Below are 27,906 nucleotides of genomic sequence, written 5' to 3'. Positions count from 1 at the left end.
AAGTGCCTATTTCAGAAATCTACCCACCACTGGAATAGAACAGCCCTTGTTTCTAATAGTTGGTCTATATTATTTGTTTGCCTGAAAGATAACAGAATATCACATCATGGGTTACTTCATTGTGAGCAAAGTGCTGCTGGTTGGGTGCCTGGTGGGAATCGCTGTGGTTCTTCCATGCTTTAGGGGGTCTCTGTTTTTCCTTCAGGGAGCTCCTTTCCTAAATGGCACTGTGTTGTTTTCTACCTTTCTTAAAGCCACTATGCCAAATAAACAATATGTGATTTTTTTTTACAAGCCGCTCTGATAGTTTTGTAACTATTATTGAAAGACGACTCACCCTTGCCAGTAGTTTTGAACACAAATGAAGACCATGACTGTGATATCAAATCGCCAGCGGTTCCTTCCCTGATTCAGTTTTGTTCTTTGGCTTATAGGACCTCCATCTGTTCTAGGATCAAAACCTCTAGGCCCTATTGTGCACCATTCCACAGCCACCCTAATTGCCTGTGTTTTGAAAACATTTTAAAGCTAAAATTCAGTTCAGCAGTACTGACCTTGAGTCTACTAAAGGGCTATAAGTATTTGCCTTTGTAATCTATGTGATCCTTGACTCTAATAGGCTTACAATTAACAGCATTTCAGAATCTTCCAACCACTGCCTCTTCCCAGCAGGTTGTAAGCCATGGCGGTGTGGATACAAGCCCAGCAGCTGCAAGGAGATGCCCTTCACCAGATGCAAGCGCTGTACGGCCAGCACTTCCCCATTGAGGTGCGCCATTACCTGTCCCAGTGGATCGAAAGCCAGGCCTGGTAAGTGCACAGTGTTGCTGAAGAAAGGCATCGTGATGGAACGTGTACAAGATGTGCTGTAAAAAATGCTTGTAATGTGATTCATGAAAATATATTTAACCCCATCTTAGCTTAGATTTAGATATCGGGATTAGCTCTTGGGGTTTGTAAAATAAGATTTGCTCCTTTCAATGGCATAGGCCAGCTAAAAGTATTAGGCTGCTGCTACTGAGAGCGAGCACCCAGCACTAAGTGGTGAGTGCCTCTTAGGGGCTGAGCTAGTCCCTAGGTGGCAGAGGTTTTTATGAAAAGAAAGAAAGAAAGAAAGAAAAAGCCCTTATCCCTACAAAATTTAACATTTAAGAGGGCAGATAAATCTGGGTATAATTTAATTTAAATTTATATTCAACATAAAATATTTTACATTTATGTTAATAATTCACATCTAATAAACATAAGGCAGTAGTCTGACAATGAAGACGTTAGTGTTTTTAAATTAGTATGTATTTTATGTAGATACAAAATGACTATAAGAAAATACATCAAGAATGTTAGCAATTACATTTCAGTGGTAGATGTGACAAGAATTTTAGTTTTTATTTTCCAAATGACTAGTGTGTGTTGGGGGGGGCAGTAAAAATCTTGTAGAGGAGCCAGTGTGATGGCATAAAAAGCTAATCCTCTGCCCTGTGGTGCCAGGATCCTGTGGGGGCAGCAGTTCTTATCCAGTTTCTCTATTTCCAATGCCAAATCCTTGGGACCCTGTACCCTTGTGGGAGACTGAAACATGTTCCAGCTCCTGGCTTCAGATCAGTTGGGCTCTGGCTGTTGTGGCCATTGAAGGAATGAACCAGCAGATGAAAGACCTTTTCTCTGTCTTTCCTTCTTTCTGTAAAATCTACCTTTCAAATAGAATTAGTACAATGCAGTTAGTGGAAACTCAGGTTTTTAGAATTTTAAAAAATTTGTTTTAAGGCCCGTGGCGGTGGCCTAGCAGCTAAAGTCCTCGCCTCACACGCACCAGGATCCCATATGGACGCCAGTTCTAATTCTAGCAGCCCCACTTCCCATTCAGCTCCCTGCTTGTGGCCTGGGAAAGCAGTTGAGGATGACCCAGGGCCTTGGGGCTCTGCACCCACATGGGAGACTCAGATGAAGCTCCTGGATCCTGGCTTTGGATCAGCTCAGTTCCAGTCATTGCAGTCAATTGGGGAGTGAATCACCAGATAGAAGATCTTCCTCTCTGTCTCTCCTCCTCTCTGTAATCTGACTTTGCAATAAAAATAAATAAATTTTATTAAAAATTTCGCTTTCGATAAAGACAGAGAACACATTGTCCATCTGTTGGTTCACTCCCTGAGTGATGGAGTTGAGCCAGGCTAAAGCCAAGATCCAGGAACTCAGTCCAGCTCGCCTGCATAGGTGGCAGGAAGCCAGCTACTTGAACCATGACCTGCGGACCCCCAGGGTGTTCATTACCTGGAAGCTGGGATCGGAAGCAAATAGGCCTTGAACCCAGGCCCTCCAGTGTGGGCTGCAGGTGAAACAGAACTGTCATTCCCGGGCCCAGCACGGTGGCGCAAGTGGTTAAGGTCCTCGCCTTGCACGCCCAGGATCCCATATGGGCGCCGGTTCTATCCGGGAAGCCTCGCTTCCCTTCCAGCTCCCTGCCTGTGGCCCGGGAAAGCAGTTGAGGACGGCCCAAAGCTTTGGGACCCTGCACCCGCGTGGGAGACCCGGAAGAGGCTCCTGGCTTCGGATTGGCATAGCATCGGCCGTTGCGCTCACTTGGGGAGTGAATCATCGGACGGAAGATCTTCCTCTCTGTCTCTCCTCTCTGTATATCCGCCTTTCCAATAAACAAAATAATAAAAATAAATCTTTAAAAAAAAAAAAAAAGAACTGTCATTCCCTGTACATCATGTCTGCCCCGACGTAGCTCTTTGATGGTAAACAATGTTTCATACCCAGAAACAGGTTGTACTCTGTTTTGATCGGAGCCTAGGAGCTTGTTGGTTGGTTATAATCTGAAATACACCTTAGATTCTTCAGGCTTTCACCATTGAGGCCCAGAGTCTGACAGTCCCTGGAGAAGCCGTCACTGATGCCGCTGTTTCACTGTAACCTGTTGGAGATGTTGCTTGGAACAATTGCAATTTCAGTTGCATGCTGGTAGTAGATTTTTATTCAGAAGGTAGAGAGCATCGAAGGGAAGCAATTTTCTAGGCAATTAAAAATCTCTCAGCTTCATGTAATCAAGTGAGAAAAACACGAGCTAAATATGAGAATGTCAAGTGCACCTTGTTTAATGCTTTTCCGTTCCCTTTCAATTTTCTTTTCTGTTTAAATGATTTAAAGGATTTAGTACCCAAAAAAACCCACTCAGTAAGAAGTTTCTGTTGATTTAAAATTTAATAAGATTTTCCTGAAGTCTTTTTCTGTTGTTTTTAAAAGATTTATTTTGTTTTAAATTATTTATTTATTTGTATTGGAAAGCCAGATATACAGAAAGGAGGCGAGACAAAGAGGACGATCTTTTGTCCTCTGGTTCACTCCTGCAAGGGCCGGAGCTGAGCTGATCCGAAGCCAGGAGCCAGGAGCTTCCTCCAGGTCTCTCATGTGGGTACAGGGTCCCAAGGTCTTGGGTTGTCCTGTACTGCCCTCCCAGGCCACAAGCAGGGAGCTGAATGGGAAGTGGAGCCTCCAGGACATAAACCAAGTGCCTATATGGGATTGTGACTGCTTGCGAGGCAAGGATACAGCCACTGAGCCATGGCGTCAGGCCGAAATCATCAGTTTGGAAACTGTCTTTTCAACTACTTTTTTTTTTTCACCCAATAATTAAGTTTTTAAGTAAGCAACTAGTACTTCTTTGAGTTTTTCCAGTGGACTGGATCTCTCAAGAGAAAGTTCCCCAGCAGTGAGCATCGCTGATTGAAACAGCCCTACAAGGCTGCCCCCTCTCTCCTTCCAGGCTCTTCTTTAGTATGTAGAGCATGTGTATTTACAGTGTGGCTCAATTTTATCGCTGTCTCCAGACGTAGGTCTGAGTATACTCCTCGAAGAGTCTGATGCTCACGTCCTGGGACGTCTCTCTGTGCTAACTGACCTCAGGAGGCCAGAATTACAGCACCTTTGAGCCCCCACTGTATCTCTTTACCCCAGGCTCGATTGGCACCGGTTGAATGTTATTTCAGTCTAACAGCTGTAGGGTTTCTTCAGATTGCCTACTGTCCCATAGCAGTTGGTGCCTAAATTACAGAAAGAAAGAGAGGGAAGGCCACTCACCTGTCGGCAGTTAAGCACCTCTGAACTAATACAGCAATTGGATTCTTTTGTTCACGGGTAAAGTCAGCAAGGCCTGGTAGGTCGCAGTCTCCCATTGGTGAGGCACCTTCTGACACGGTCTCATTGCCAGGCTCCTTCGACATAGCAGTAACTCTTGGTTGACCTGTCTCTACTCCAGAAACACTCTATGTTACATTGAGCGACACAGGCATTGAGCTCACTGAGTCTGGAAAGGACGTGTAGCACGGCGTGAACCTTGTGCCCTCCTTTATGCCCTTGTGGGATAACTATAAATAGGAGATTATCAGAGCTCCTGTTTCCTCCAACATGCACAAAGCACTTTGCCTTTCCCTTCATTTCTCGGAGCAGATAACGTGAGCTGCAAAGCCAGCAGCAGCAAGAAGGAGAAAGGGCAGCATGTTGTTAGCCCAGCGTGCAGTCAAGTTCAGAAAGGCTGCGTCTGGTCACTGGGGGACTTGTTTCTGAAAATCTGCAGGAGCAAAAAGAAGAAATCACTTCAGTCAAAGAATGCTTGTGTGATATGTTGAGGCTGCATTTGTACAGGCTCATGTGCATGTATGTATACAGATCATGTAATTTTTTTCCCCTAGGGACTCAATAGATCTTGATAATCCACAGGAGAACATTAAGGCCACCCAGCTCCTGGAGGGCCTGGTGCAGGAGCTGCAGAAGAAGGCCGAGCACCAGGTGGGGGAAGATGGCTTTCTCCTGAAGATCAAGCTGGGCCACTATGCCACCCAGCTGCAGGTGGGTGTGAACTCCAGGCGGCACTCACCTCTTCTCCCCACCATGGCCACCCCTCACCCCCGAACAAAGTTGTTTAATCTTTTACCAGAGAGACTTGGCCTCTCTTCTCCCACCCAGGCCCTTTAAGGTTCCGTGTACTAGGTTCTGTAACAAACACTCAGTTCTAATTGGTTTTGTGTGCTCTTGTTTAAAAAAAATTCTTATTTGAAATTCACATAAAATTATCAAAAATGATACCAAGACCTGTATATAAGCCCAAATTGACCGATTAACATTTGATCCTATTCCTTTTTTCTTCCTGCATTGGCATACTTTTTAGTCATTGGATAGTAAGTTGTATACATTGCATCCCTTTACTCATTAATATTTATTTGGGCATCTTCTAAAAAATATAGGTCATATTGATTATAATCCCTTTATCAACTTCAGGAAACTTGATGTTGATATAAAATCTTAAGTAATCTTATGTCTATACTTCCATTGTGTCAGCTGGCCAAAATGCAGTCCAAGATCACATATACAGGTACTGCAAAAAGCTCATGGAAAAATAGAATTAAAAGATAGTTTAGAGGGCCAATGTTGTATAATAGCAAGTAAAGGCACTGCCTGTGATGCTGACATCCCAAATGGGTGCTGTTCTAAGTGCCAGCTTCTCCACTTCAGATGCAAGTCCCTGATAATGCACCTGTGAAAGCAGAGCCCCTGCATCTATGTGGGAGACCCAGATGCAGCTCCTGGCTGCTGGTTTCAGCCTGGCCTAGCTGTGGCTGTTCTAGCCATTGGGAGAGTGAACCAGTGGATGAAAGAACTCTTTCTCTCCATGCTTATAATTCTTGACTTTCAAATAAAGAAACAAACTTTTTTTTTTAAAGATTTATTTTTATTATTTTTTCATTGGAAAGGCAGATATACAGAGAGGAGAGACAGAGAGGAAGATCTTCCATCCGATGATTCACTCCCCAAGTGAGCGCAACGGGTCGATACTATGCCGATCCGAAGCCAGGAGCCTCTTCCGGGTCTCCCACGTGGGTGCAGGTTCCCAAAGCTTTGGGCCGTCCTCGACTGCTTTCCCAGGCCACAGGCAGGGAGCTGGAAGGGAAGCGGGGCTGCCGGGATTAGAACCGGCGCCCATATGGGATCCCGGGCGTGCAAGGTGAGGACCTTTAACCACTTGCGCCACCGCGCCGGGCCCTTTTTTTTTTTTTTTAAAGATTTATTTTTATTATTTTTTCATTGGAAAGGCAGATATACAGAGAGGAGAGACAGAGAGGAAGACAAACTTTTTTTTTTTAAGGTTAATTATTTTTATTGGAAAGGCAAATCCACAGAGAAAAGGAGAAACAGAAAGATCCTCCGTCCACTGGCCCACTCCCCAAGTAACCACAATGGCCAAACTGAGCTGATCTGAAGCCAGGAGCCAGGACCTTCCTCTGGGTCTCCCATGTGGGTGCAGGGTCCCAAGGCTTTAAGCCGTCCTTTACTTCCCTCCCAGGCCACAAACAGGGAGCCAGAAGGGAGGTGAAGCAGCTGGGACATGGATCAGCACCCATATGGGATCCTGGCACATGCAAGGCAAGGATCCAGCCATTAGGCTATCATGCCGGTCCCAAAACAAACATTTAAAGAAATAGTAACAAAAAAGGTATTTATTTTGGTGAAAAAAAAATTGAAATCGATTTAACCAGAATATGCGTTTTCCACAAACATTTTAAAATACCCTTTTCCTGAATCAAATTGTTCTTATCTGTTTCATCATCTTTAATCCAGAACTACTTTGCAATCCTCTTTTATTACTTCAGCATTTCAAAATAAGTCACCTACCCCCTTCCTGTTTACAGATAAAGCGTTCTTTGTGTGGGGTTTATCTCATGTTTTCCCATAATGAGATTCACGTTGCCCATCTCTGGTCAGGACTCTAAATGAGTGTCCTCTAAATGAGTGTACCCTCCCCAAGTGTGTGTCGCATTCAGACACACAGTGTCTCCCCTCCCCTCACCAATGATGCTGATTCTTACTGCTTAGGCCCAGTGGTGGTGTTTCTGCTGTGCTGTGTCCTTTAAAAAAAGAAAAACTTACCTGTTCTGCTTCCAAGAATATTGTACGTTAGACAACTTGAAACACAACAAACAAAGCAATCCTTTTTTCCCTGCCATTGGGTTTTCTCCGCTGTACTTTCTTGTTCCCCGTCTGTGTGAAAGGGCATTTCCTAGGATCCTGGTGGTGCATCACCTGGAGTCCTCTCGGCCAGGAGAACCCTAAGGCAGGATTAGGTCCTGGAGCGGGCAGTGGGACTAGGTGATGTTTGCTTTTGGATTCTTCCAGAACACGTATGACCGCTGTCCCATGGAGCTGGTACGCTGCATCCGGCACATTCTGTACAACGAGCAGAGGCTGGTCCGGGAGGCCAACAACGTGAGTGTCCCGTGGGGGCGGGGAGAGAAGAGGGAGGTCCCTTCAGCACACCCTGTCTCTGTTGTGTCATGGTTTTGTCAGGGTGACTCAGTGGATGTCTCTCGGTGTGTTTTAAAGACATGTACTCGTAACTGATGTATCTGCCTTTGATGAAATTGCAACCCTAAAACCACATAATTAAGTGCCAAATATTTTAATCCTAACCGCAATGTTTTGGTTTGCTGTTGTTTAATAAGCATATTTTCTTTAAATAAATCCTCCAGTAGGGGATGGAGAATTCATTGCCTTTACTTAGAAGAAGGATGTGTAAATAGTTACCTGTTGAATTTATATATACAGTTCACCAATATTCCCTTATTGGAAACATTAGTATTTCCTTGTCACAGTTCCCAAGAGGACTTTAAAGTCTCAAAATTCAGTGTCTCTTTTGGCTTGTTTCTCCCTCCAGTCCACCCAGGCCTTATTAAGTTTGCTTCCTATCATCATCATCTCCATCTTCACAGGATCTGCTTCCGCATCGTAGGAGGCCTTTTCTTTCTCTCTGCATTCTTTTCCAGCCTGAGTCAGATACTCCCACTGTGTGTTTTCTTCCTTTTTCCTATATAGTAAGAACTGTATCCATCTTTGGCTTTTTCTCAACTGCCTTCCACAGAGATGGTTTTCAACAGATTGTTCTCAATCATGACAGAACTCTTGCCATTTAGTTCAAAGGACCTTTTGTGAAATGCACTCGCACGTTCTCTGTGGGAACTTGGTAAACTCCAGTTAGCGTGATGTAGATCTTCACAGGCTTGTCTGACTGATCTCATCTGTAATTGCTGGTTCTCACTGGATATCCTGTTGCGATGGGAGCGACCACAGCAGCTGGCTAGTCATGGTTAAGGAGTTCTGCTCTTCTGGGATTATTTTTGTATCTTGTTCTTGATTTCGGTCTTAATCTTGGATTTTTCTACGGTAAAGGCATCATGTAGTCTTTTCCAAGTAGCCTTTTCCGAGCAATACCTTTACCTCCTCTAGATCTTCCTGTAATTCTTCCCAAGCTGAAGTCATGGTTGAGCTGAGTCAGGCAGCCAGACAGGAGAGAGAGCAGGAAACACCACACCTAGTACATTTAGCCTGGGCCAACCCCACTACCCAACCCAGAACCAGATCACAACCCACCTGTCCCACAATGTCTTAGTAAAGGCATGCTTGTTGTATTCATTAAATTACTTAGGAAAGACTTCGACTTAGCCCCCACAAACCCAGTGTTTAAAGGCATGGATTGGTCCAGGTCATTTAAATGGCTGGATACCCACAGATCTTATGTGTAGCCCCTTTCCCCATGACTTCCTATAGCAATCCTCAGGATACATCTTCTATGTGCAAACAAACTGTTCCATCTCCAAGATATCTTGAGTGAGGATCCATCGTGGTGCAGCAAATTGATCTGCTGATTGCAACACCAGTATCCCATATTGAAGTCGTGACTGTTCCACTTCCAAACCAGCTTCCTATTAATGTGCCTGGGAAGGCAGCTAATAATGGCCTAAGTGTTGGGGGTAATGCTACCCAGGTAGGAGGCCTGCTCCTGGCTTCTATCTGGACCAGCCTTGGCTGTCTGGACCATATGGTCTATGAACCAATAAATGGAAGATCTCTGTCTCTCCTCTGCATTTGAAATAAATAAATAGAGGTTGGCGCCCTGGTATTAACAGGCTAAGCCTCTACCTATGTGGTGTTGGCATCCCATAGGGGCACCAGTTGGATTCCCAGCTGCTCTACTTCTGATTCAGCTCCCTGTTAATGTGCCAGGGAAAGCAGTGGAAGGTGACCCATTGCCTCACATGGGGTATCCAGATGAAGCCCAAGCTCCTAGCTTGGGACTGGCCCAGCTCTGGCCTTTGCAGCCAATGGGGAGTAAACCAGTGGATGGGAGATTCTCTCTCTCTCTCTCTCTCTCTCTCTCTCTCTCTCTCTCTCTCTCTCTTCTCTCTCTAACTCTGCCTTGCAAATAAAAATACTTTTTTTTTTCAATGATAAACTTTTTTTTTTTTAAGAAAAAGAATCTTGGATGAGGACACAGTGTGTGTCCGGGCAGCCCTGTTGCCCACTCTGTCCTCATCATTAGCACAGTGACTTGGCATTGTGTCAGTGAGTTGGTGTGGAGTGAGGAGTCATCACTATTACTAGGAAAACCTGGATGACACCAAGACTGTGCTAAACTTTAGTCTCACTGAAAAGAATCAGATGGACCCCTTTTGGGAATCTCGAGTGGAGGCCAGATCTGAATTAGAAGTTTCTAGTGTACTCTACGAAGATGCCTTATGTCCTGCTGGCCCCAGTTCACACAGATGCCATTTGAGACTTGTACGCTGGTGAGGCCTTCGGCCATTTGTAGGGACCAGCTTTTCTTGGGGGTGTCAGCCTCAGCTTTCTCCTATCCCACTGGCCTGCGCTTTGTTTGGGTCTGTCTCCAGGGTAGTTCTCCAGCTGGAAGTCTTGCTGATGCCATGTCCCAGAAGCACCTGCAAATCAACCAGACGTTTGAGGAGCTGCGACTGGTCACACAGGACACGGAGAATGAGCTGAAAAAACTGCAGCAGACTCAGGAGTACTTCATCATCCAGTACCAGGAGAGCCTGAGGATCCAAGGTGGGCCCAGCACCTGTCCCCAAGGAGGAAGGGGGCTGGGTGGCTTTCAGGCTGCTCTCCAGCCCAACGTGTCCGAGTCTGTTTGAGTACCAGGCGATGACTGGCACCAATGTCAGTGCCAGAAGGAAGAGACTTCAGAAAAGCCAAGTGGGGAGTCTCATGCAGAATCCCTCGCACCCGGGAAGCCCCCAGACTGCAAGGGAGGACACCTCCTCTTTTAGGAAGAAGCTTGCCATCTAGGGAAAGAGCACCACAATATTTTATGTGTAATAGGCAACTTTCCCTAGAATGATCAGTGAAATAAATAATTACATGATAAGAAAACTTTCCAAGCAACGAGAGGTCAAGAGACAAGGGGCTGAACACTTCTGATGTTGCATTCCAAGTGGTGCTTCTGAGGGGCCTCCTGCACCTCTGGGGGTCCTTGTACCAGGAGACAAAGCATAAAGGTCTAGTGTTAAGTCCTGCTTGTCACAGCAGAGCCCACCAGTGCCCCTCTTGACCCTAGGGATATTAGACACGCTGAGACTAGGCAGTGTCCTCTCTTGCTTGCCAGCCCAGCTGAGAAACTCAGGGAGGTCCTGGATCAGCATGTCAGCCTATACAGATACTAACATGTGCACTGCACAGGTACTCCTGCAGCATGTGTGTGCAAACTCCATTCTAAACCATGTGGGTCATAATTATAAATGTAGTTCCTGCCCCAAAAGATCATAGAGTTTTAAAAGGGGGGTGCTAACGCAGTAGCCTAGTGGTTGAAGTCCTCGCCTTCCATGTACCGGGATCTTTATGGATGTTGATTCAAGTCCCAGCGGCCCCACGTCCCTTCCAGCTCCCTACTTGTGGTCTGGGAAAGCAATCAAACATGGTCCAAAAAGCCTTGGGACCCTGCACCCTCATGAGAGACCATGAAGAAGCTCCTGGCTTCAGATCGGATCAGCTCTGGCCGTTGTGGCCACTTGTGGGGTGAATCAGTGGATGGAAGATCTTCCTCTCTGGATATCTGACCTTTTAATAAAAATAAATAAATCTCTTTTTTTAATGATGTATTTAATTATTTGAAAGGCAAAGACAAAGCTATGGTCCATCTGCTGATTCACTCCCTAAGTGGCTGCAGTAGCAGGAGCCAGGAGTTCCATCCAGGTCATCCAGTGGATGGCAGCGGTCCAAGCGCAGGGGCATTCATGTGCTGCCTTCCCAGGCATACTAGTAGGGAATGGATTATAAAAGACACAGTGCTCACTAAGAGATGGGGACACTATAAGCTGCAACACGACAGATACAGAGGACCCGAGGCCCCTGGTCACATTGTAAGACCTGTCTGTCCTGTAAGAGTCCTACAAATCAAGCAACAGCTGGCAAGAGGATGCCAGAACATCCTCCTCCTAGCTGCTGACTCCACCCCACACTGCCTGCAGAGCCAGCAGAGTTCAGGGTGTTAATTCTACCCAGGTCCTTTGTGATCCTGAATTTAGGTTTAGGACCCGTGCTGGGGATGGGTTAAGACTGGAGCCACATCTGAATTTGTTCCTGTAGTGCCACGTGTGTTCAGCCTCATCTATCTGCCTCCCCCATCCTGTGCAGACCATGGGCCCGTTGGCGCAAGGGAAGGCTCAGCTCCCTCAGTGAAGCCAGCCCTTGTCTCAGGTCTCCCAGACCTCCTTCCAGAAAATTGTGCAGATTTCCAGGAGACAGCCAAGTGGGTCACTGGCATGGGGAGGCCAGGCCCAGGGGCTGGGACCAAACGCCCATCCTGTGAGTGGGCAGGTTTCTGTGTAGTCAGCCCAGTCCCCTAGTCCAGACCCTGCCTGGGGAGCACTCAGTCTGTATGGTGCCTTGCCCAAGATGTGTGCAGATCTGTGAGTTGTAGTTCTGGGCAGTTGCTGGCTGCCTGGAGTGGCTTTCATGGGTCCACTTGTGTGTTCCCTGAGGCAGGGACAAGGTCAGGGTGACATGGCCCATAGAGGCCAGCCAAGAGCTCCAGCAAGATGGGCTCGAGCTGGGAAGGTTCTGGGAGGAAGGCATGACCTGGGTCAGGGCTGTGGCTCTCTGTGGGGAAGGGTGTACAGGGGCTTTGCCTGGGCACATGCTCACTTCTAAGCCAGGTTAGTGACCAGTTAGTGCCACACAGGTGTTCCTCATGCTCGACTTTGTCCTTTCCTTGGTCTAAAGGTTTTTGTCACAGCTGTTCTGATCAAGGTGTTAAGGCCTCACAGGCCAGATCCCCATGTGGGTGAAGGCCCTCCAGGGAGTGTGAGGGCAGCAGTGCCCTTCCCAGGGACATCTCGTTGCTCCCAGCAGGCCCAGGTATCTCTCCTGGTGGTCTTTGCTGGTTAGTGGGCTGAGCTCATGGGGACCCCAGGACAGAAAGGGGTGGCTCCTGGCAGGGCACATGCCTCACCCGAGACTAGTCCAACCCAGAGTCCTTGTGATAAGGGCTCAGCAGACAGCTGTGTGTGGAGGCAGACAGAGCCAGAGGCAGGGTTGAGTGTCCATTACCCACCCCTGGAGGAGGACATGGTCAGGAGCCTGGAGAGTGAGGGTGGGACTGCCTTCGAGGGAGCCCATTCATCACTGGCACCCAGGCAGGCTTGCAGGACTCCTGATCTGTCCAGCTGGGTGCAGGCTTGGGGCTCGGTACCAGGCTGCAGGAGGTGATGGCCATGGGTGTCGTGTCCCCTCTGCAGCTCAGTTTGCTCAACTGGCCCAGCTGAACCCCCAGGAGCGACTAAGCAGGGAGACGGCCCTGCAGCAGAAGCAGGTGTCCCTGGAGGCCTGGCTGCAGCGCGAGGCCCAGACCCTGCAGCAGTACCGCGTGGTGAGTGGCTCTGCGTCCTGCTCCCAGGGTGGAACATCCTGGTGGGGGCTGTTGGAACCAGCCAGGGGGACAAGGCCGGGATGAGAGCAGGGCCCTGGAGAGCCGGTGGCTGGATCCTTCTCTCTGGGATGCTCTGGGTCAGCGCAGGTGTGGAGCAGGAGGTGTCGGGCCTTGTGTCTCTGGGCATCCTGCAGGCTGGCCTGGGGGCCCAGCAGGGCTGCTGTCCACCGTCCCGCAGGAGCTGGCTGAGAAGCATCAGAAGACCCTGCAGCTGCTGCGGAAGCAGCAGACCATCATTCTGGATGACGAGCTGATCCAGTGGAAGCGGCGGCAACAGCTGGCCGGCAATGGTGGGCCCCCCGAGGGCAGCCTGGACGTGCTGCAGTCCTGGTGAGGCCAGGGTGCGGATTGGGCTGGTGGAAGGGGCAGACCCCTCTGCCCACTGGGTCAGCCTGTGTGGCAGGCCCCTCTGTTGGGGACAACTTGCATCTCAGCAGGGCCCACTTGTGACACAGACATTAGTCTCAAAGTCCTTGCCAGCTTCCCTAGTGAGGGCGTCTTGTCCTGAGGGGGGCCTGGCCAGGTGTGCAGAGCTCTGGGCTGCTTGGTCCTGGCCTGTTTCCTGTGCTTCTGGTAGGCAGTCAGCCTGCTCTGAAGCAGGAAAAGGAGGGGCGGTTACAGCACAGACTCTCCTGGGAGTGTGGAGCTGTATAATGGCACAGAGTCTCCCCCAACGGGAGTCCTCCAACTGCAGTCTGGGAAGTGGGGGAGCCCTAGCATACCTGTGGTCCTGGGCTGCCCCCAGGTGTGAGAAGCTGGCCGAGATCATCTGGCAGAACCGGCAGCAGATCCGCCGAGCCGAGCACCTGTGCCAGCAGCTGCCCATCCCCGGCCCCGTGGAGGAGATGTTGGCCGAGGTCAATGCCACCATCACAGACATCATCTCAGCCCTGGTGACCAGGTGACCGCTGTCCCTTGGCCATGCCCCGTGGGCAGGGTGGCTCCCCACCTGGGAGGCAGGGGTGCTGGGCAGCCTGGGTGTCTGTTCCAGTCCTGGCTCGCCCTGCCTCACATCCCTCCCCACCCTGTCAGCTGTGACTGTGGCTTCTCTGGCCCCATTTCTATGGCAGACACCACAAGCGGTGTCCTCAGGGCCTGCTCCCCTCCTGCCCTTTTCCCAACCCCTTCCCTGGGGTCTCCCTGAGAGCTGGACCTGGGCAGTGTGCCCTTCTTTCATCTGCTGAGCCCCAGTGGAGGGAGGGAGGAGCCCCACCCTGCCCTGCCCTGCCCCAGAGAGGCCTCTCCCTGGAGCGTGTCTCACGGCCTGCGGGCTCCCCGTGTCCCCTGCAGCACCTTCATCATTGAGAAGCAACCCCCTCAGGTCCTGAAGACCCAGACCAAGTTTGCAGCCACCGTGCGCCTGCTGGTGGGCGGGAAGCTGAACGTGCACATGAACCCCCCGCAGGTGAAGGCCACCATCATCAGTGAGCAGCAGGCCAAGTCCCTGCTCAAGAACGAGAACACCCGCAAGTAAATGTCCCCCCGCCTCTCGCTCCTTGCTGCTTTCCTGTGTGCTTGCGATGGGAAGAACGTACTTCTGCCTCCTGGGTCAGCTTCCCGTGGTCCCTTCTGGCCTCTTCTTCACTAGAGAAGGAACAGCACAGGGATGTTCTGCCATGAAGATGCTACGCTTTGTTTCTCATTAGCAGGGATGCGCTCAAGACAACTCCTGTGTGTTGCGCAGCTAACGTTTCCGCTCCATCACCTCGTTTGTAGCAGCCTTCTTTTACTTCCTCTGCCCCAAATCTGTCCCGTCCCCACCGGGTGCCGAATCGCAGTGTATGACCTGGAGCCGCCTCTCTGTGCTTGCAGCGAGTACAGCGGCGAGATCCTCAACAACTGCTGCGTCATGGAATACCACCAAGCCACAGGCACCCTCAGCGCCCACTTCAGGAACATGGTGAGGCCGGGGAGGCGGGCCAGCCGGGATTTTTCCTGACTGGTGGGTGGTGAAGGGTGGGCGTCTTTGTCATCTTGCTCCTTCCCGTCTGCAGTCCCTGAAGCGCATCAAGAGGTCTGACCGACGTGGAGCAGAGTCTGTGACCGAAGAAAAATTTACCATCCTGTTCGAATCACAGTTCAGTGTTGGTGGAAATGAACTGGTTTTTCAAGTCAAGGTGAGGAGCTGGCTCGGCTACCACTCTGGCTCGATCTGTCTTTTGTCCTACAAAAGGATTGTTTAGATTCCTGCATGTCTTCTCTCACCACTGATCCACAGAGAACTGGGAACCCTCCCTTAGACTGTCTTAGGACATGGACACACAGTCTCTTTGCAGCAGCTGGTGGACAGGTAAACTGAGTCAGGGCACCAGCACTCAGAGTTTGATAAGTGGTTTGTCAATGCTAAATGTTTATTACTTGTTTCCCAGAAGTGTTTGTACTTTTCTCTCTTGTTCCCCATGTACCTTTGACAGACTAATTCCATCCTTCAGGAATGCCTAATTTTTATAAAACGTTTTTATTTGAAAGTCAGAGTCAACAGAAAGAGGGAGAGAAAGATCCTCCATCCACTGTTTCACTCCCCAAACAGCCACAATGGCTGATGCTGGAGCCTGCCAAAAGCAGGAGCTGGGAACTGCTTCCAGGCCTGCCGTATGGGTGCAGCGGTCCATGTACATGAGCCATCTTCCACTGCCTTCCCAAGTGCCTTAGCAGGGAGTTGGATTACATGTGAAGCAGCCAGCTCTTGAGTCAGTGCACATATGGAGTGCCAGGATTGCAGGTAGTAACTGTACTTGTTGTGACACAGCACTGACCCCACTATGCCACCTTTTTTTTTTTTTAAGATTTATTTGTTTTCATTGGAAAGTCAGATATACAGAAAGGAGGAGAGACAGAAAGGAAGATCTTTCATCTGCTGATTCAGTCCCCAAGTGGCCACAGTGGCTGGCGCTGAGCCGATCAGGAGGCAGGAGCCTCCTCTGGGTCTCCCACGTTGGTACAGGATCCCAAAGCTGTCCTCAACTGCTCTCCCAGGCCATAGCAGGGAATAGGATGGGGAAACAGGGCCATCCGGACACAAAGTGGTGCCTGTATGGGATCCCGGCACATGCATGGTGAGGACTTTAGCCACTAGGCCACATGCTGAACCCACAATATCACTTTTTTAAAGAGGATTTATTTATTTTTATTAGAGAGATGGACTTACAGGGACACAGGGACACAAGACAGATTTTCCATCCACTAATTCACTCCCCAAGTGGCCACAATGGCCAGAGCTGAGCCTTTCAACTCAGGAGCCAGGAGCTTCTTCTGGGTCTCCCATACAGGTATAAGGTCCCAAGGCTTTGGACCATCCTCCACTGTGTTCCCAGGCTGTAAGCAGGGATCTGGATGGGAAGCAAAGCAGCTGGAACACAAACCAGTGCCATATAGGATACTGATGTTTGCATTTAAGGAATTAACCAGTTAAACCATTGCACCAGCCACCACGATACCATTTTTAAAATAAAATGTCTATGACTGAGCACAGAATGTCAGATTAGGGGCCAGCACTGTGTATAGCATGTAAAGCTGCTACCTGCACTGCCAGCATCCCATATGGGTGCCAGTTCAAGACCCAACCATTCCATTTTTGATCCAGCTCCCTGCCAATGTACCTGAGAAAACAGCAGAAGATACCCCGAGTATTGGGCCTCTATATCCCAGGGAGCAATTAGGAAGAAGCTCCAGACTCATGGCTTTGGCCTAGTTCAGTTCCAGTTGTGACCATTTAGGGAGTGAACCAACTGATGGAAGATTTCTCTTTCTCTCTGTTTCTTCCTCTAGGTGTGACTTTGGCTTTCAGATAAATAAATATTTTGGGGTGGGGGAGATTATTACTAGAACTACTCAGATTCTGTGTGTGAAGATGTTTCCTGAAGCAGGAGAAAGTTGCAGCAGGAAGGGACGGGGGAGGAACTTGGGGCTGTGGCACTTAGCTCTCTCCTGTATTCTTTTAGACCCTGTCGCTCCCTGTGGTGGTGATTGTGCACGGCAGCCAGGACAACAACGCAACAGCCACCGTTCTTTGGGACAATGCCTTCGCGGAGCCTGTGAGTGGGTTTTGGGGCCTGTGGGTTTCCAGGTCTTCATTCCAGTGTCTTTGGATCTCTTTGTTTTCATCCTTCCCCAAAAAATCAGAGGAAAACAAATGCTGTTTTCCCTAACAGAGTAGAAGGGTTGTGGGAAGCATACAGGCTGGGTTAGGCCACAATTCACTTACCATGTGACTGTGGGACAGGTGCCTGGCCTCTCTGGGCCTGAGTTGCCAGCCAGCGATGGGCAGTTGTAGTGTCAGGAAGATTGTGTTTACTGACACGGGGAGTTGTCATTGGCTGAGGCAGTTCTCCGACTCTTACACGGCAGTTCCTTCATGTCATCTTCCTTCCATGAAATGATGACAGCCAGTGTTCTCTCCAGATCTCTGAGCCTGTGATTCATTGCAGGTCTCTCAAGAAAATGAGAAGCTTTGTCTAGTGGACAAAGGGAGTTTTCTAGATCTGTGTACCTGAAAGCCGCTGATGTGCTGCTTAACACACATTTCCAGAATGTTCCAGTAGGGAGAGGTTTATGTGTTGCATACTTGCAGCAGAGATTAGTCCAGAAAAGCAGGATAAGGGGTTCATGTTCAGGACATAAACGTGTGTCCTTCTCTCCTGGCTGTTGGGAGGACTTAGCCTTCCCAGCAGCACTCTTGAGAAAACAGTATTTTTATTGCAAAGGCAGGTTTTTAATGAGGTTCTACCAACCTCCAAGTTCGGACTATTTTAATTTTTTTAAGATTTTATTTATTTTTATTGGAAAGGAAGATTTACAGAGAGAAGGAAAGAAACATCCTCCATTTGTTAATTCACTCCCCAGGTGGCACCAAAGACTGGAGCTGAGTTGAGCCAAAGCCAGGAGACTCCTCCACGTCTCCTATGTGGGTGCAGGGTCCCAAGGGCCTGGGCCAGCCTTCACTGCTTTTCCAGAACACAAGCAGGGAGCTAGATGGGATGTGAGGTAGCTGATACATGAACCAGAGCCCATATGGGATTCTGGTGGGTGCAAAGCAAGGATGTAGCCACTAGGCCATTGCACCAGGCCCCAGACTCAAAAGATCTGCCTGCATCTGTCCCTATAAGCTTCCCATGTAAGACTGTTCCACTTTCCTCATACCCTTCCCTATCAGCAGATCTTATCCCCTCATCACCATGATAACTAAAGTGTCCTCTTGTGACACTTTAGTTATGTTTAGTTTTGTTTTTCACATTTTTAATTTTGCTAAAGACTAGTGGTGTACATCTTATGCTAACTTTTTAAGATTTATTTATTTTTATTGGAAAAACATACATACAGAGAAGGAAATGCAGAAAGAAAAATCCTCCATCCTCTCACTCCTCAAGGGCCCGCAACGACCAGAACTGAGCCGATCTGAAGCCAGGAGCCAGGAGTTTCTTCTAGGTCTCCCCACATGCAAGTACAAAGTCCCAAGGCTTTGGCCCATACTCTGCTGTTTTCCCAGGCCACAAGCAGAGAGCTAGAAGGGAAGTGGAGTAATTGGGACATTAGCCAGCACCCATATGGGATCCCAGGTGTGCAAGGCGAGGATTTAGCCCACTAGGCTATTGTGTTGGGCCCCATATTATGCTACTTCAAAATAAATGAATTCTTGGGGGAGTTTCTTGTTCAACTGTGTGTGTGTGCACGTGCGCGAGAGAGAGAATTAACATGAATGCCTTGAAGTGTTGTTTGTGGCTCCTCAAGATCAGAGGCTGTTATGTCCTCATCCAGGCTCTGGTAAAATAGGTTTTACTGCCCTCATAATGCAGAGCAGTTAGCAACCATACAGTGACAGGCAGAACTCCTTTCTTTGCCTTTTTAACTGACTCCTAATAGTAGTTGCATGTATTTATAGGGTGGGTGTCCCCAAGTGGGTGTCTGTGGTGCAATGCTCAAATCAGGGAGGTTAGCATGTGTGTCCCCTCAGACATTTATCACCTCTTTGTGCTGAGAACACTAAGAATCCTCTCTTCTGGCTATCTGTGAATCACATGATATAGACTTGCCAGCTGTACCCACCGCAGCCCACGGCAGGATCCCCGTGCTTCACCCGCCTCACTCCTGCCCTCCCACCCTGTCCCCTGCCCGTGAAGGGACAGAATTCCCTTACCTAGTGACCCAGGCCCTCTCACAGGCAGCATCAGGTAAAAGGGGTTCAGAACATGTGGCTTTTATGCCACCATGTATGAGGGCCAGTGATGCTCTATTGTTGCCACCAGCAGGACAGAATCTTCGAAAAGTTCATGGGAAATGTGTGTCATGAAACAACCATGCATAGTTTTCGCCATCCCTGGCACCAAAGGAAACATCCTTTGTCCCGTTTGCTCAGGTTGTATGGCATCCACTCAGATTTTTGACCTCGCGTGAGAAACTAGATTCAGACGGCCCTGAGGAGTAGATCCGGCCCCCGATGGGCAGGAGTAGGAGCTGACATTGCTGTACATACATCTCATGCTTCTTAAATTTTATATTGCATGAAGGAATTACCCATTCCAGCAGTTATGAAGCAATTAACATGAAGTGCTGAGGCTAGGCTGGATGAGACTTTTTTTTAAAGCCCTTTATTAAAAATCCCAACCAATCTCTTCATACCATTTGCTGCACTTTGAGCCCAAGGTCTGGGTGAGAGGTGCCAAGGCAGGATTACAGCTGTGCACATGCCTCTATAGGGACTCCCTCCCCCAGCCCTCACTCTTTCTGCCTCTCTTTTTACCTAGAGAACCAGTCTTTCAGCCTTCCTGATTTCCAATATGTTCACAGTAGAAGAGCCAAACTTTGGTTAGGCTTTGTTGTCCCACTCTCCAGGCCCGGGGCTGAGCTGCAGATTCAACATCTCCTTTTGCAAAGCAGCTCCCACCACTTTGTGGCAGTGCAAGAAAATAACCTAGAACGCTGTCATCTCAGTCTCACAGCCTGCTCACCCCAAGGTCTGACTGCCCTCAGGCCTGGCAAGGCACCTGTTTATGATTGCTCCCAGCCATCACCGTCTTTCTTTGGCAGCTTAAAGGCAATAAATCGCACAACTGTTTGCTCACACGGTTTTGGCCTCTCCGTCCTCCTAGGGCAGGGTGCCATTCGCCGTGCCCGACAAAGTACTGTGGCCGCAGCTGTGCGAGGCCCTCAACATGAAGTTCAAGGCTGAGGTGCAGAGCAACCGGGGCTTGACCAAGGAGAACCTGGTGTTCCTGGCGCAGAAGCTCTTCAACAGCAGCAGCAGCCACCTGGAAGACTACAACAGCATGTCTGTGTCCTGGTCCCAGTTCAACAGGGTGAGAGGCCCAGGCCACCGGCTGCCGTTAGGTCAGCCATTCCAAACCAGACATGCCCAGAGCCTGCTACACCGCCCCTACCCCACCCAGATGTGCCCTTGGTGTTTCTGATAAAATGGACCCAAACTAACGGAAGTTTCTGAGTAGATGCACGCCTTGGGAGTTCCCTGGATCCCTGTAGGAGGTTGCATCTTTGCGTACTTGGGCTTTGTGAAAGAAGCAGCAAATACCAACACGGTTCTTGATGAGCAAAGCCAGCATGGTCACAGTCCTTGGCTCTGTTCCATTTGCTCGCTGTGTTCCTTGATGTGTCATGCCAGGTCAGGCTCCTGTAGCATCCCTAGCCCACAAAAGGGGTTGCTGATGAAGGAGAGCTTTTCCCTTAGCACCGGGTAGTTCCAGTGTCATCTGACAGGTCGATCAAATCTGCCATTAGTTTTGCTTCTTTTTTTTAACCCATTATCACCGCCAGGGTTGTTTTTTGTTTGTTTGTTTGTTTTGCTATTTTTACAGCATTAGCCCTGAATTCAGAAGTGTCCACGATCTGTACTTACAGGCTTGCTAGCGGACAGGCTGGTAATCAGAGGATGTTGGGGCAGGGAGGCAGGAGGGCTGGCCGGCTGTCCTTGCCGTGGCCAGCGACACTTGTGCCTCAGAATGGAATTAGCTAAAAGCATTTTATTGAAATCTGTTGGGAACCTCTGCGCGACCTCACAGCATGCTCTAAATGTATTCGTCAGCTGGGTATCTTGTTCAAAGGCAGGCTGTGAGTCAACAGATCTGATTCGGGCCCTGGAACTGTACATTTCTCAGGTGCTCCCGGGGACCCCAGGGCTGCCAGAGTGTCAGGATTAGTCAGTGCCAGTCAGATGGGGGCCACCACATAGTGCCAGCGCTGGCAGGGAGGCTGTGCTGTTCTTCCCCGACCCTCCCCTCCTCTTCTCCTGGCACTCTGTTTCCTGGCTGTAAGGCCTTTGTAAAAGTCAGGCAGGTCCATTTGCATGCTTCCAGTGTCCCATGTTTGTACCCCGTTTAGTTTTCTTGGTTGAAGTGTGTGCGCCTGCAAGCCGGGTTCCCACTGCTCCTCTTGCCTCCTTGTGTTCATTATTGGTTCTCCACCCAGGAGAACTTGCCAGGACGGAATTACACCTTCTGGCAGTGGTTTGACGGAGTGATGGAAGTGCTAAAAAAGCATCTCAAGCCTCACTGGAACGATGGGTGAGCATCATCATTTTTTTTTTAATTTTTTTAATAATGATTACATGGTTGATCAGGATGGGAAGGATCGAGGAGAATCATCATTGCTTAAGTCAGCACTAGAGTCAAGTCTCCTTCTTGGCCCTCACCTGTCACCCTCTGCTTCCGCTCCTGTGGCCTTTGTGATCCAGGGCCATCCTCGGCTTTGTGAACAAGCAGCAGGCCCACGATCTGCTCATTAACAAGCCTGACGGGACCTTCCTCCTGAGGTTCAGTGACTCAGAAATCGGCGGCATCACCATTGCCTGGAAGTTCGACTCCCGTGAGTGCCTGTCCCTTTTTCAAAGAGCTGTGTTTTGCTTTCATGTCCAGAGTCAACTGTTTTTATTGCAAAACTGGTACTTGGTTACGCACACCTGTTGTTTTGGGGGAGCCAAGATTTGTTACAGGAAATACATGCACAGCCAGGACATGGCAACAGCTGCCTGTCAAACATGTTGCAGGAGGCACAATGGCTAATTTTGGGATTCAGGAGCATTTGATCAGGACATGGGTTCCTGCAGCGCAGGGTGGTCTGTGCAAGACCCCAGCTGCTCACCCGCTGGAACATGGGCCTCATTGTTATGCAACCCAGAACTTACTGTGGCAGAGAAGTCCTCTGGGAGTTTGAGTCTCTCATGAGGACACACCATGGGAATCTCGCCCATGCCCTCAGCATAAAGATGTTGCTCTTGACTGTTTGTGTCCAGGAAGGGGAGCAGAGAATGGCCTGCTGGCTCATCTTTCATGATGGAAGTGCCGATATCACTTCCCCTGCCTGTGTGAGCTTGTAGCCCTGCTCGCTGATAGATAGGCAGGGGCTGGGTTGGGGAGGGAACCTAAGTATGGCTTCTCCCTGAGCAGAATAGCATGTGGACTTGAAATGGCCCAAGAGCTTTGGCTCTTGAAGGAAGCTGGTCTGTTACCTGCTTACTGACCAGTGACTTCAAAATGACCACCTGTGGTTATTTTAAAAATGGAGCTCTTTTGGGGGCCATCTCAGTGAAAAGCTCAAATTTGTAGCATGTTTGGGTTTTAAGATTTCCTGTTCAGAAAACACGTGTAGAACGTGACTGTTGTGTGTTTTGGTCTAGAGGAAAGAATGTTTTGGAATCTGATGCCGTTTACCACCAGAGATTTCTCCATCCGGTCCCTGGCTGACCGCCTGGGGGACTTGAATTACCTTATATATGTGTTTCCTGATCGACCAAAAGATGAAGTGTACTCCAAATATTACACACCGGTTCCTTGCGAGCCTGCCACTGGTAATGATGTTTGCATTCTGATTTGATTGTGTGTGTGTGTGTGTTTCTCATACATGAAAGCCTGCACACTAGCCTTCAGTTCCTGCTGTGTGAGCATTATCCAGGGCAGGTGTCAACGCCAGGCTGTGTACTTCATTTCAGGAAAATGCATCTGCCACCAATCCCAAATACCACATTCCAAAGCACAAATCACTTTTAATACAGGCTTTATTGCCTGCTGAATCTGGAGGTATTAGGTGTTTCTTGTAAAATTGTCAGAAAACACATGAAAGCAGAGGCAAGAAAGAAGACATGACCCACGGTCTTTCATCTGGAGGCTCGACTCCATGCACGCGATAGCGGCTGGCACTTGACGCTCTGCAGTGTGCCTCCTCCCTGCATTCCACCAGCAGGTGCACAGCAGTACTTCCTCTGTGGAGACCATATACCAGCCAGTGGTAGGGAGAAAGCAGTCAGGTTAGCAGGCACTCGCTTAGCCACGGGAGCTGTGAGGAGAACAAAGCCAGGGCTAACGGGCATTTCTTGAAGAGAAACTGGAGTAGACCCTGGTACAGGAAGGAAGCTGGCCATGCACAGACCCAGGCACGGGGAGGAGGCTGGTCCCACACAAACCCGGGCACGGGGAGGGAGGCTGGCCGTGCACAGACCTGGAGAAGACATTCCGGCCAAGAGCAAAGGCAGAACTGCTGGGCTGGGAGTGGGAGAGTAGAGTGAGCAACTGCATGAGCACCTGGGAGGTCACAGCCAGTGAAGCCAGGAAGAGAGTGAGGGGTCAGAGCAGATCACCTCAGACCTTGGAGTCCAAGGTGGAAGATGCGAGTTTGGGTCACCACAGAATCTTTTGTGACTTGATCTCTCTCTCTCTCTCTTTTTTTTTTTTTTTGAAAAGGCAGATCAGATTTACAGAAAGACAGACAGAAAGATCTTCCATCCACTGGTTCACTCCCCAAATGGCCACAACAGCCAGAGCTGTGCTGATCTGAAGTCAGGAGACAGAAGCCTCTTCCAGGTCTCCCATGAAGGTGCAGGGTCCCAAGGCTTTGGGCCGTCCTCCACTGCTTTCCCAGGCCACAAGCTGGGAGCTGGATGGGAAGCAGAACAGCCAGGACACAAACCAGTGCCTGTTTGGGATCCTGGCGCTTTTAAGGGAAGAATTAGCCAATTAAGCCATCACACCAGGCCCTCTGTCATTTCTTCTTACACTAAGATGATAGTCGCATTCATAAGTGGAGAAAAAAGACCAACTATGAAAAGATTTATGTGATAGTTTAGGTTACCCATCCACTGCCTCTTTTTATTAGCACAGCCAATTCAGCCTGTAGAATCTCATTGCCACAGCCTTTGAGTTTTGTCATCTCTGCCACAAACTAAGCACAGAGGGTATGCAATATCCAGGCAAGGTAGCTCCCACCGCCAAACCAAGAGTGCCAAGTCGGGATGGCAGGTGCCCATGCCCCTGGGGACTGACTCTGTCAGGCTCTGTGATCTTCACCCTGTTGGTGCCAGGCGGTCTCCTTCCCTGGCTGAGACCACCGCTCCCCACCCCCATCCCATGCCCAGGAAGCAAAGCCCCAGCCATGCACCCTCAGCACATGCTCACACTCTTCCTGCCAGGTTGGCAACTGTGGAGGACCCACTCATGCCAGCCTTGCCCCTGGTCTCTCATGGCACAGGGACCTCTGAGAAGCGACATGCCCAACAACAGTGTTCTTCTGAGGCAGGCAACACAGGCAGCCCTCCCTGGGATGTGTGGACACCTTCACATGAAGGAGCAGACAGGTCCCGGGAAGAACCATGTCCCTGCTGCCTGAGTACCTCTGGCCCAAGGGTTGCCTCGAGCTCATCCAGCCCAGCTGATGCCTCTCCAGTATGTGGAGGTCTGGGCAGGAGCTACCAGCAGCAGGGCACCTAGGGATGTGAGGCAGAGCTTCCTGGGACAGCCTGGCCAACGTGGGACGGTTCCCAGGGTGAAAACCCCCTACTTGCTGTGACCACAAATGTCCTCCCCAGACCATACACAGCAGAGGCTCTCCCCTCTGACTGGACACTGCTAAAGGAGATTTGTATTGGAGTCTGTGTTTCCTGTGGCTTAAGGAACTTAGTAGAACATTCAAGCCATCCTCCAGATGCCTGGGATGCCCCACGTCTTCCCCACAGGTTGAAACATCACTGTGTTAGTGTCTGTGTTAGTGTACAGGTAGATAGAAGTACAGGTACCCAGGCGCGAGCCTCTGGTAGCTGTGTCGTATCCCATACAAAGTGGATTCTGAGGGGAGATTGCATCTTTGCCCTTATCCCCGCAGCTAAGGCCGTGGACGGGTACGTGAAGCCGCAGATCAAGCAAGTGGTCCCTGAGTAAGTGTGCAGCGTCCCCTTGGGGCCTCCTCCCACCCTCCTGTTCCGTCACCCCAACCCAGCCTTTCTCTTTGCTCACACACCTGGCTCAGCCATCGGAGGGGGTAAAGCTGACCCCAGGTCCTGTCCCACAGCCCAGTGGGCCCTGTGTCCTGCCTGACCCAGAGAAGGAGGCCATTCGCCCGGGCCCCTCCTCCGGGTTGGGCAGCCAGAGGCATCCCTGGCAGCTGAGCTCTGTCCTGCTTCTCTCGCAGGTTTGTGAATGCATCTGGAGAGGCAGGGGCCAACGCCACCTACATGGACCAGGCCCCCTCCCCGGCTGTGTGTCCCCAGACACATTACAACATGTACCCCCAGAAGTAAGTTGGGTTTTCATGGGAGCTGTGGGGAAGGGGTAATTATGGATGGGGCCTCAGTCTGTAGTTCCGAAGGCTCGTGGGCATGGGAGTCTGGCCGAGGCCTGAGCCCTAGGCGGGAGTGATACTACAAAAAGTGTGAGTAGTGTGGGATGCAGGGCAAGTAGACCCATCTATATTCCTCATGAGACTGTCTTCCCCTGATAAGGACCACATCGGGGGAGGTGCCATGCCCTAGGTCTAACTGCAGAGACTTTGCTCCCCCGAGTCAGGTCAGAAGGAGGTTTTAGGGCAGAAGTTACTGCCTGGTGAGGCCTGGGTCTCCAGCATCCTTGGCTTTCCCTTCCCAGCCCGGACTCCGTCCTTGACACCGATGGTGACTTTGACCTGGAAGACACAATGGATGTGGCACGCAGAGTAGAGGAACTGCTGGGCCGCCCCATGGACAGCCAGTGGATCCCTCACGCACAGTCGTGACCCAGCCCGGCTCCGTTGTCAGCAGCTCCGTGGTCCTTGCCGGAGGAGCTCCTGTCGTGGATGCGTGACTTCCATGAACCGCTTCTCTTTGGAAACAATGCTCATAATGTGAAGTGTCCGTCCTCGCTTGTGACTTCGTGTTTCTGTGCACGTGGCACCAGTGGCGGGCGTGTGAGTGCGTGCGTGTGTGCGTGTGCACGTTGCCGTGTGCTTCTGCTCCATGCCGCCAGCCCAGGGGCCACCTCAGAGGCTGTGCTTGTTCCTGCCCCTCGCAGAGGAAGGCGGTCTCAGCCATGGGTCTTAAAGGTAGCGGAGCTCCAACCACGGCCACAACTGGAGAGGGCCGCTCTTCTCCACCAGGCCTCCACCACTGTCCGCCAAGCTCCTGCTGCCTCATCAAGGCTGGAGGCGGCATGGGGAAGGGGGCTTGGTGGCGGCTTTTTGCTTAGCCACCTGATGTCCTGTCTTGGTCCTTTCTCCTCCTGCCCCCTGCCTCCCTCTCTGTCTCTGGAAAGCCACACAGTTCCTGTGTGTGTCCACACAAAGGAAATGGAGGAAAGTGAGTCGCGTGACAGAGCCAACGCTGGGAGGTCCTCGGTGTCATGGCCAGGGTGGTCGGCATGGCCCTGACCCCCAGGTGCTGAGTCCCAGGGCAGTGGCCCTTCTGCTCGGTCTGTCCTTCCGTATCTTCCTTAAGGCTTAGTCACAGTGGCTCTGGGGCAATGTTGAATGGCATTTTTTTTATTGTTTTGTTTTGTTCTGTTTTGTTTTGTTTCTAAATTGGGTCTTTTTGGTTCCCCCTTCCCACCAAGTTGGACAGCAGGGTTCTTCCTTCCTGTGACAGGCTGGAGGAGCAGGCTGGGAGCAAGGCCTGACCAGGTACTCCCGCTGCTGCAGGCCACTGGGTACCAGGTGGAGGGAACTTGGGGGAAGTGCAGTCAGCAGATTTGCTTGGGAGTTTGGTGAACTATGAAAACCAAATCAAAAAAACAAAAAAAAAAAGAAAGAAAGAAAAGAAAAAAACTCCCTTGGCAGCATCTTGTCCTGTGGTCTCCTCCGAAGAATCATGCCAGAGGGCAGGACTGGACAGAAATGGGCAGCGGGGCAAGAGGAGCAGGTGCAACTTTCAGTTGAGGCCTAAGAGGTCCCCTGGGGCCCCTTCTCCAGATGAGCCCGAGCACCCCTAGAGAGGATGGCCCTAAAAACCTTATTTTTATACATGTGAGTAAATAAACAGATATTTTTTTTTTTTACAAAAGTAACTTCTGAATTTATCAGTGTTTTGCTGTTAAAGGAAAATATTCCTCTGTAGGAAACTATTTATTGGAAGATGACTTTTTTAAAGCTGCTGTTTGCCCGGGCTTGGGTTCATACACTGAGTTATTCTTCTATGTCAGGGAGTGGAGTCTCTGCTCCCATCCCGAGGAGCGGACTGGCTCCTCTTCAGGTGCCATCTTGGCCTGAGGAGACTGGTCGGCCCCTTCCCTGCCACAATGTCCAGCTGACTTCACCAGCTGCCCTGGCTGGGACACGGAGCCCAGTGGTACTTTGCTGTCGGAAGTGGGTACCGCCCCAGGGCCCAAGGAGGGCAGAGCAGCCCAGCAGCCCTGAGCGGCTCAGAGCTCACTTGGCAGTTAGCACTGGGGTCTGGGAGGAAGAGCGGGGGTGTTCACACGGGGGCCAAGCCGCCCTTGTTCTCAGGAGGCTGCGCTGAGAGGTGGGAGAGAGTTTTGACTGAAAGGTGCGCTCGTTCTCTGCATTCTGTTTTCTCTCTTCGCCCTGCTCCTGCAACCACAACAAGAGGTGGTGGCAGGCTCGTTGCCGCTCCCACACCCCTCTACCCCCACCGCACACAGAGTCCTCCAATGCGCCAGCTCCCTGTGTGTGGCGTGTGCAGGTTTTGTAGGGGATTGGGGGGAGACCACGTAAGCGTAACTTAAAATGAAAGTTATACTTTTTATAATTTTTTCTTTCTAAAACTTTGTGAAATGATCTCAGATTCATATTTTAGCGTGGGAGGCAGATCATATAGCAACCAAAAAAAGTATTGTGTACAATTTGGGGCAGTCACAGAATTGTGTATTTCATGTTACAATAAAGGCTTCATCTGAAGAGTTAGGTTTGAGTCTTATTTTTTTTCCCCATCATGTGGCAAA

General features: G+C 50.0%; 1 protein-coding gene and 1 pseudogene across 2 annotated transcripts; one reads left to right on the top strand and one right to left on the bottom strand.

Annotated features, from left to right (window-relative positions):
- On the top strand, window positions 1-27,868 carry LOC121170330 (signal transducer and activator of transcription 5B). Of its 2 annotated transcripts, none has more exons than XM_041001415.1 (18): window positions 1-810; window positions 4,689-4,845; window positions 7,168-7,257; window positions 9,717-9,891; window positions 12,579-12,709; window positions 12,948-13,099; window positions 13,515-13,670; window positions 14,060-14,239; window positions 14,582-14,669; window positions 14,764-14,886; window positions 16,711-16,803; window positions 19,855-20,061; window positions 21,185-21,279; window positions 21,450-21,580; window positions 22,392-22,562; window positions 24,866-24,917; window positions 25,172-25,276; window positions 25,624-27,868. In XM_041001415.1, the coding sequence occupies exons 1-18, from the start codon at window positions 683-685 to the stop codon at window positions 25,748-25,750; spliced, it is 2,361 nt and encodes a 786-aa protein (XP_040857349.1). In that variant the 5' UTR covers window positions 1-682; the 3' UTR covers window positions 25,751-27,868. The 2 variants fall into 2 exon arrangements, with proteins under 2 accessions (XP_040857349.1, XP_040857350.1); XM_041001416.1 differs by having other exon boundaries at window positions 728-810; window positions 4,717-4,845.
- On the bottom strand, window positions 7,666-8,307 carry LOC121169929 (annotated as a pseudogene).
- Window positions 27,869-27,906: the final 38 nt, after the last annotated feature.

Source organism: Ochotona curzoniae, unplaced genomic scaffold (genome assembly GCF_017591425.1).
Source record: "Ochotona curzoniae isolate NIBS_2020 unplaced genomic scaffold, NIBS_Ocur_1.0 scaffold_2453, whole genome shotgun sequence".
NCBI classification, from domain to species: domain Eukaryota; kingdom Metazoa; phylum Chordata; class Mammalia; order Lagomorpha; family Ochotonidae; genus Ochotona; species Ochotona curzoniae.
Note: the sequence above shows the minus strand (reverse complement) of the source record. Positions and strands in the feature narration are given on the sequence as shown.

Excerpts from the sequence above, each read along its gene's own strand:
- LOC121170330 (XM_041001415.1), top strand. The coding sequence starts at position 683 with ATGGCGGTGTGGATACAAGCCCAGCAGCTGCAAGGAGATGCCCTTCAC. Across the intron at positions 14,240-14,581 it reads AAGAACGAGAACACCCGCAA|CGAGTACAGCGGCGAGATCC; the intron begins GTAAATGTCCCC and ends CTGTGCTTGCAG. Across the intron at positions 21,280-21,449 it reads AAGCCTCACTGGAACGATGG|GGCCATCCTCGGCTTTGTGA; the intron begins GTGAGCATCATC and ends TTTGTGATCCAG.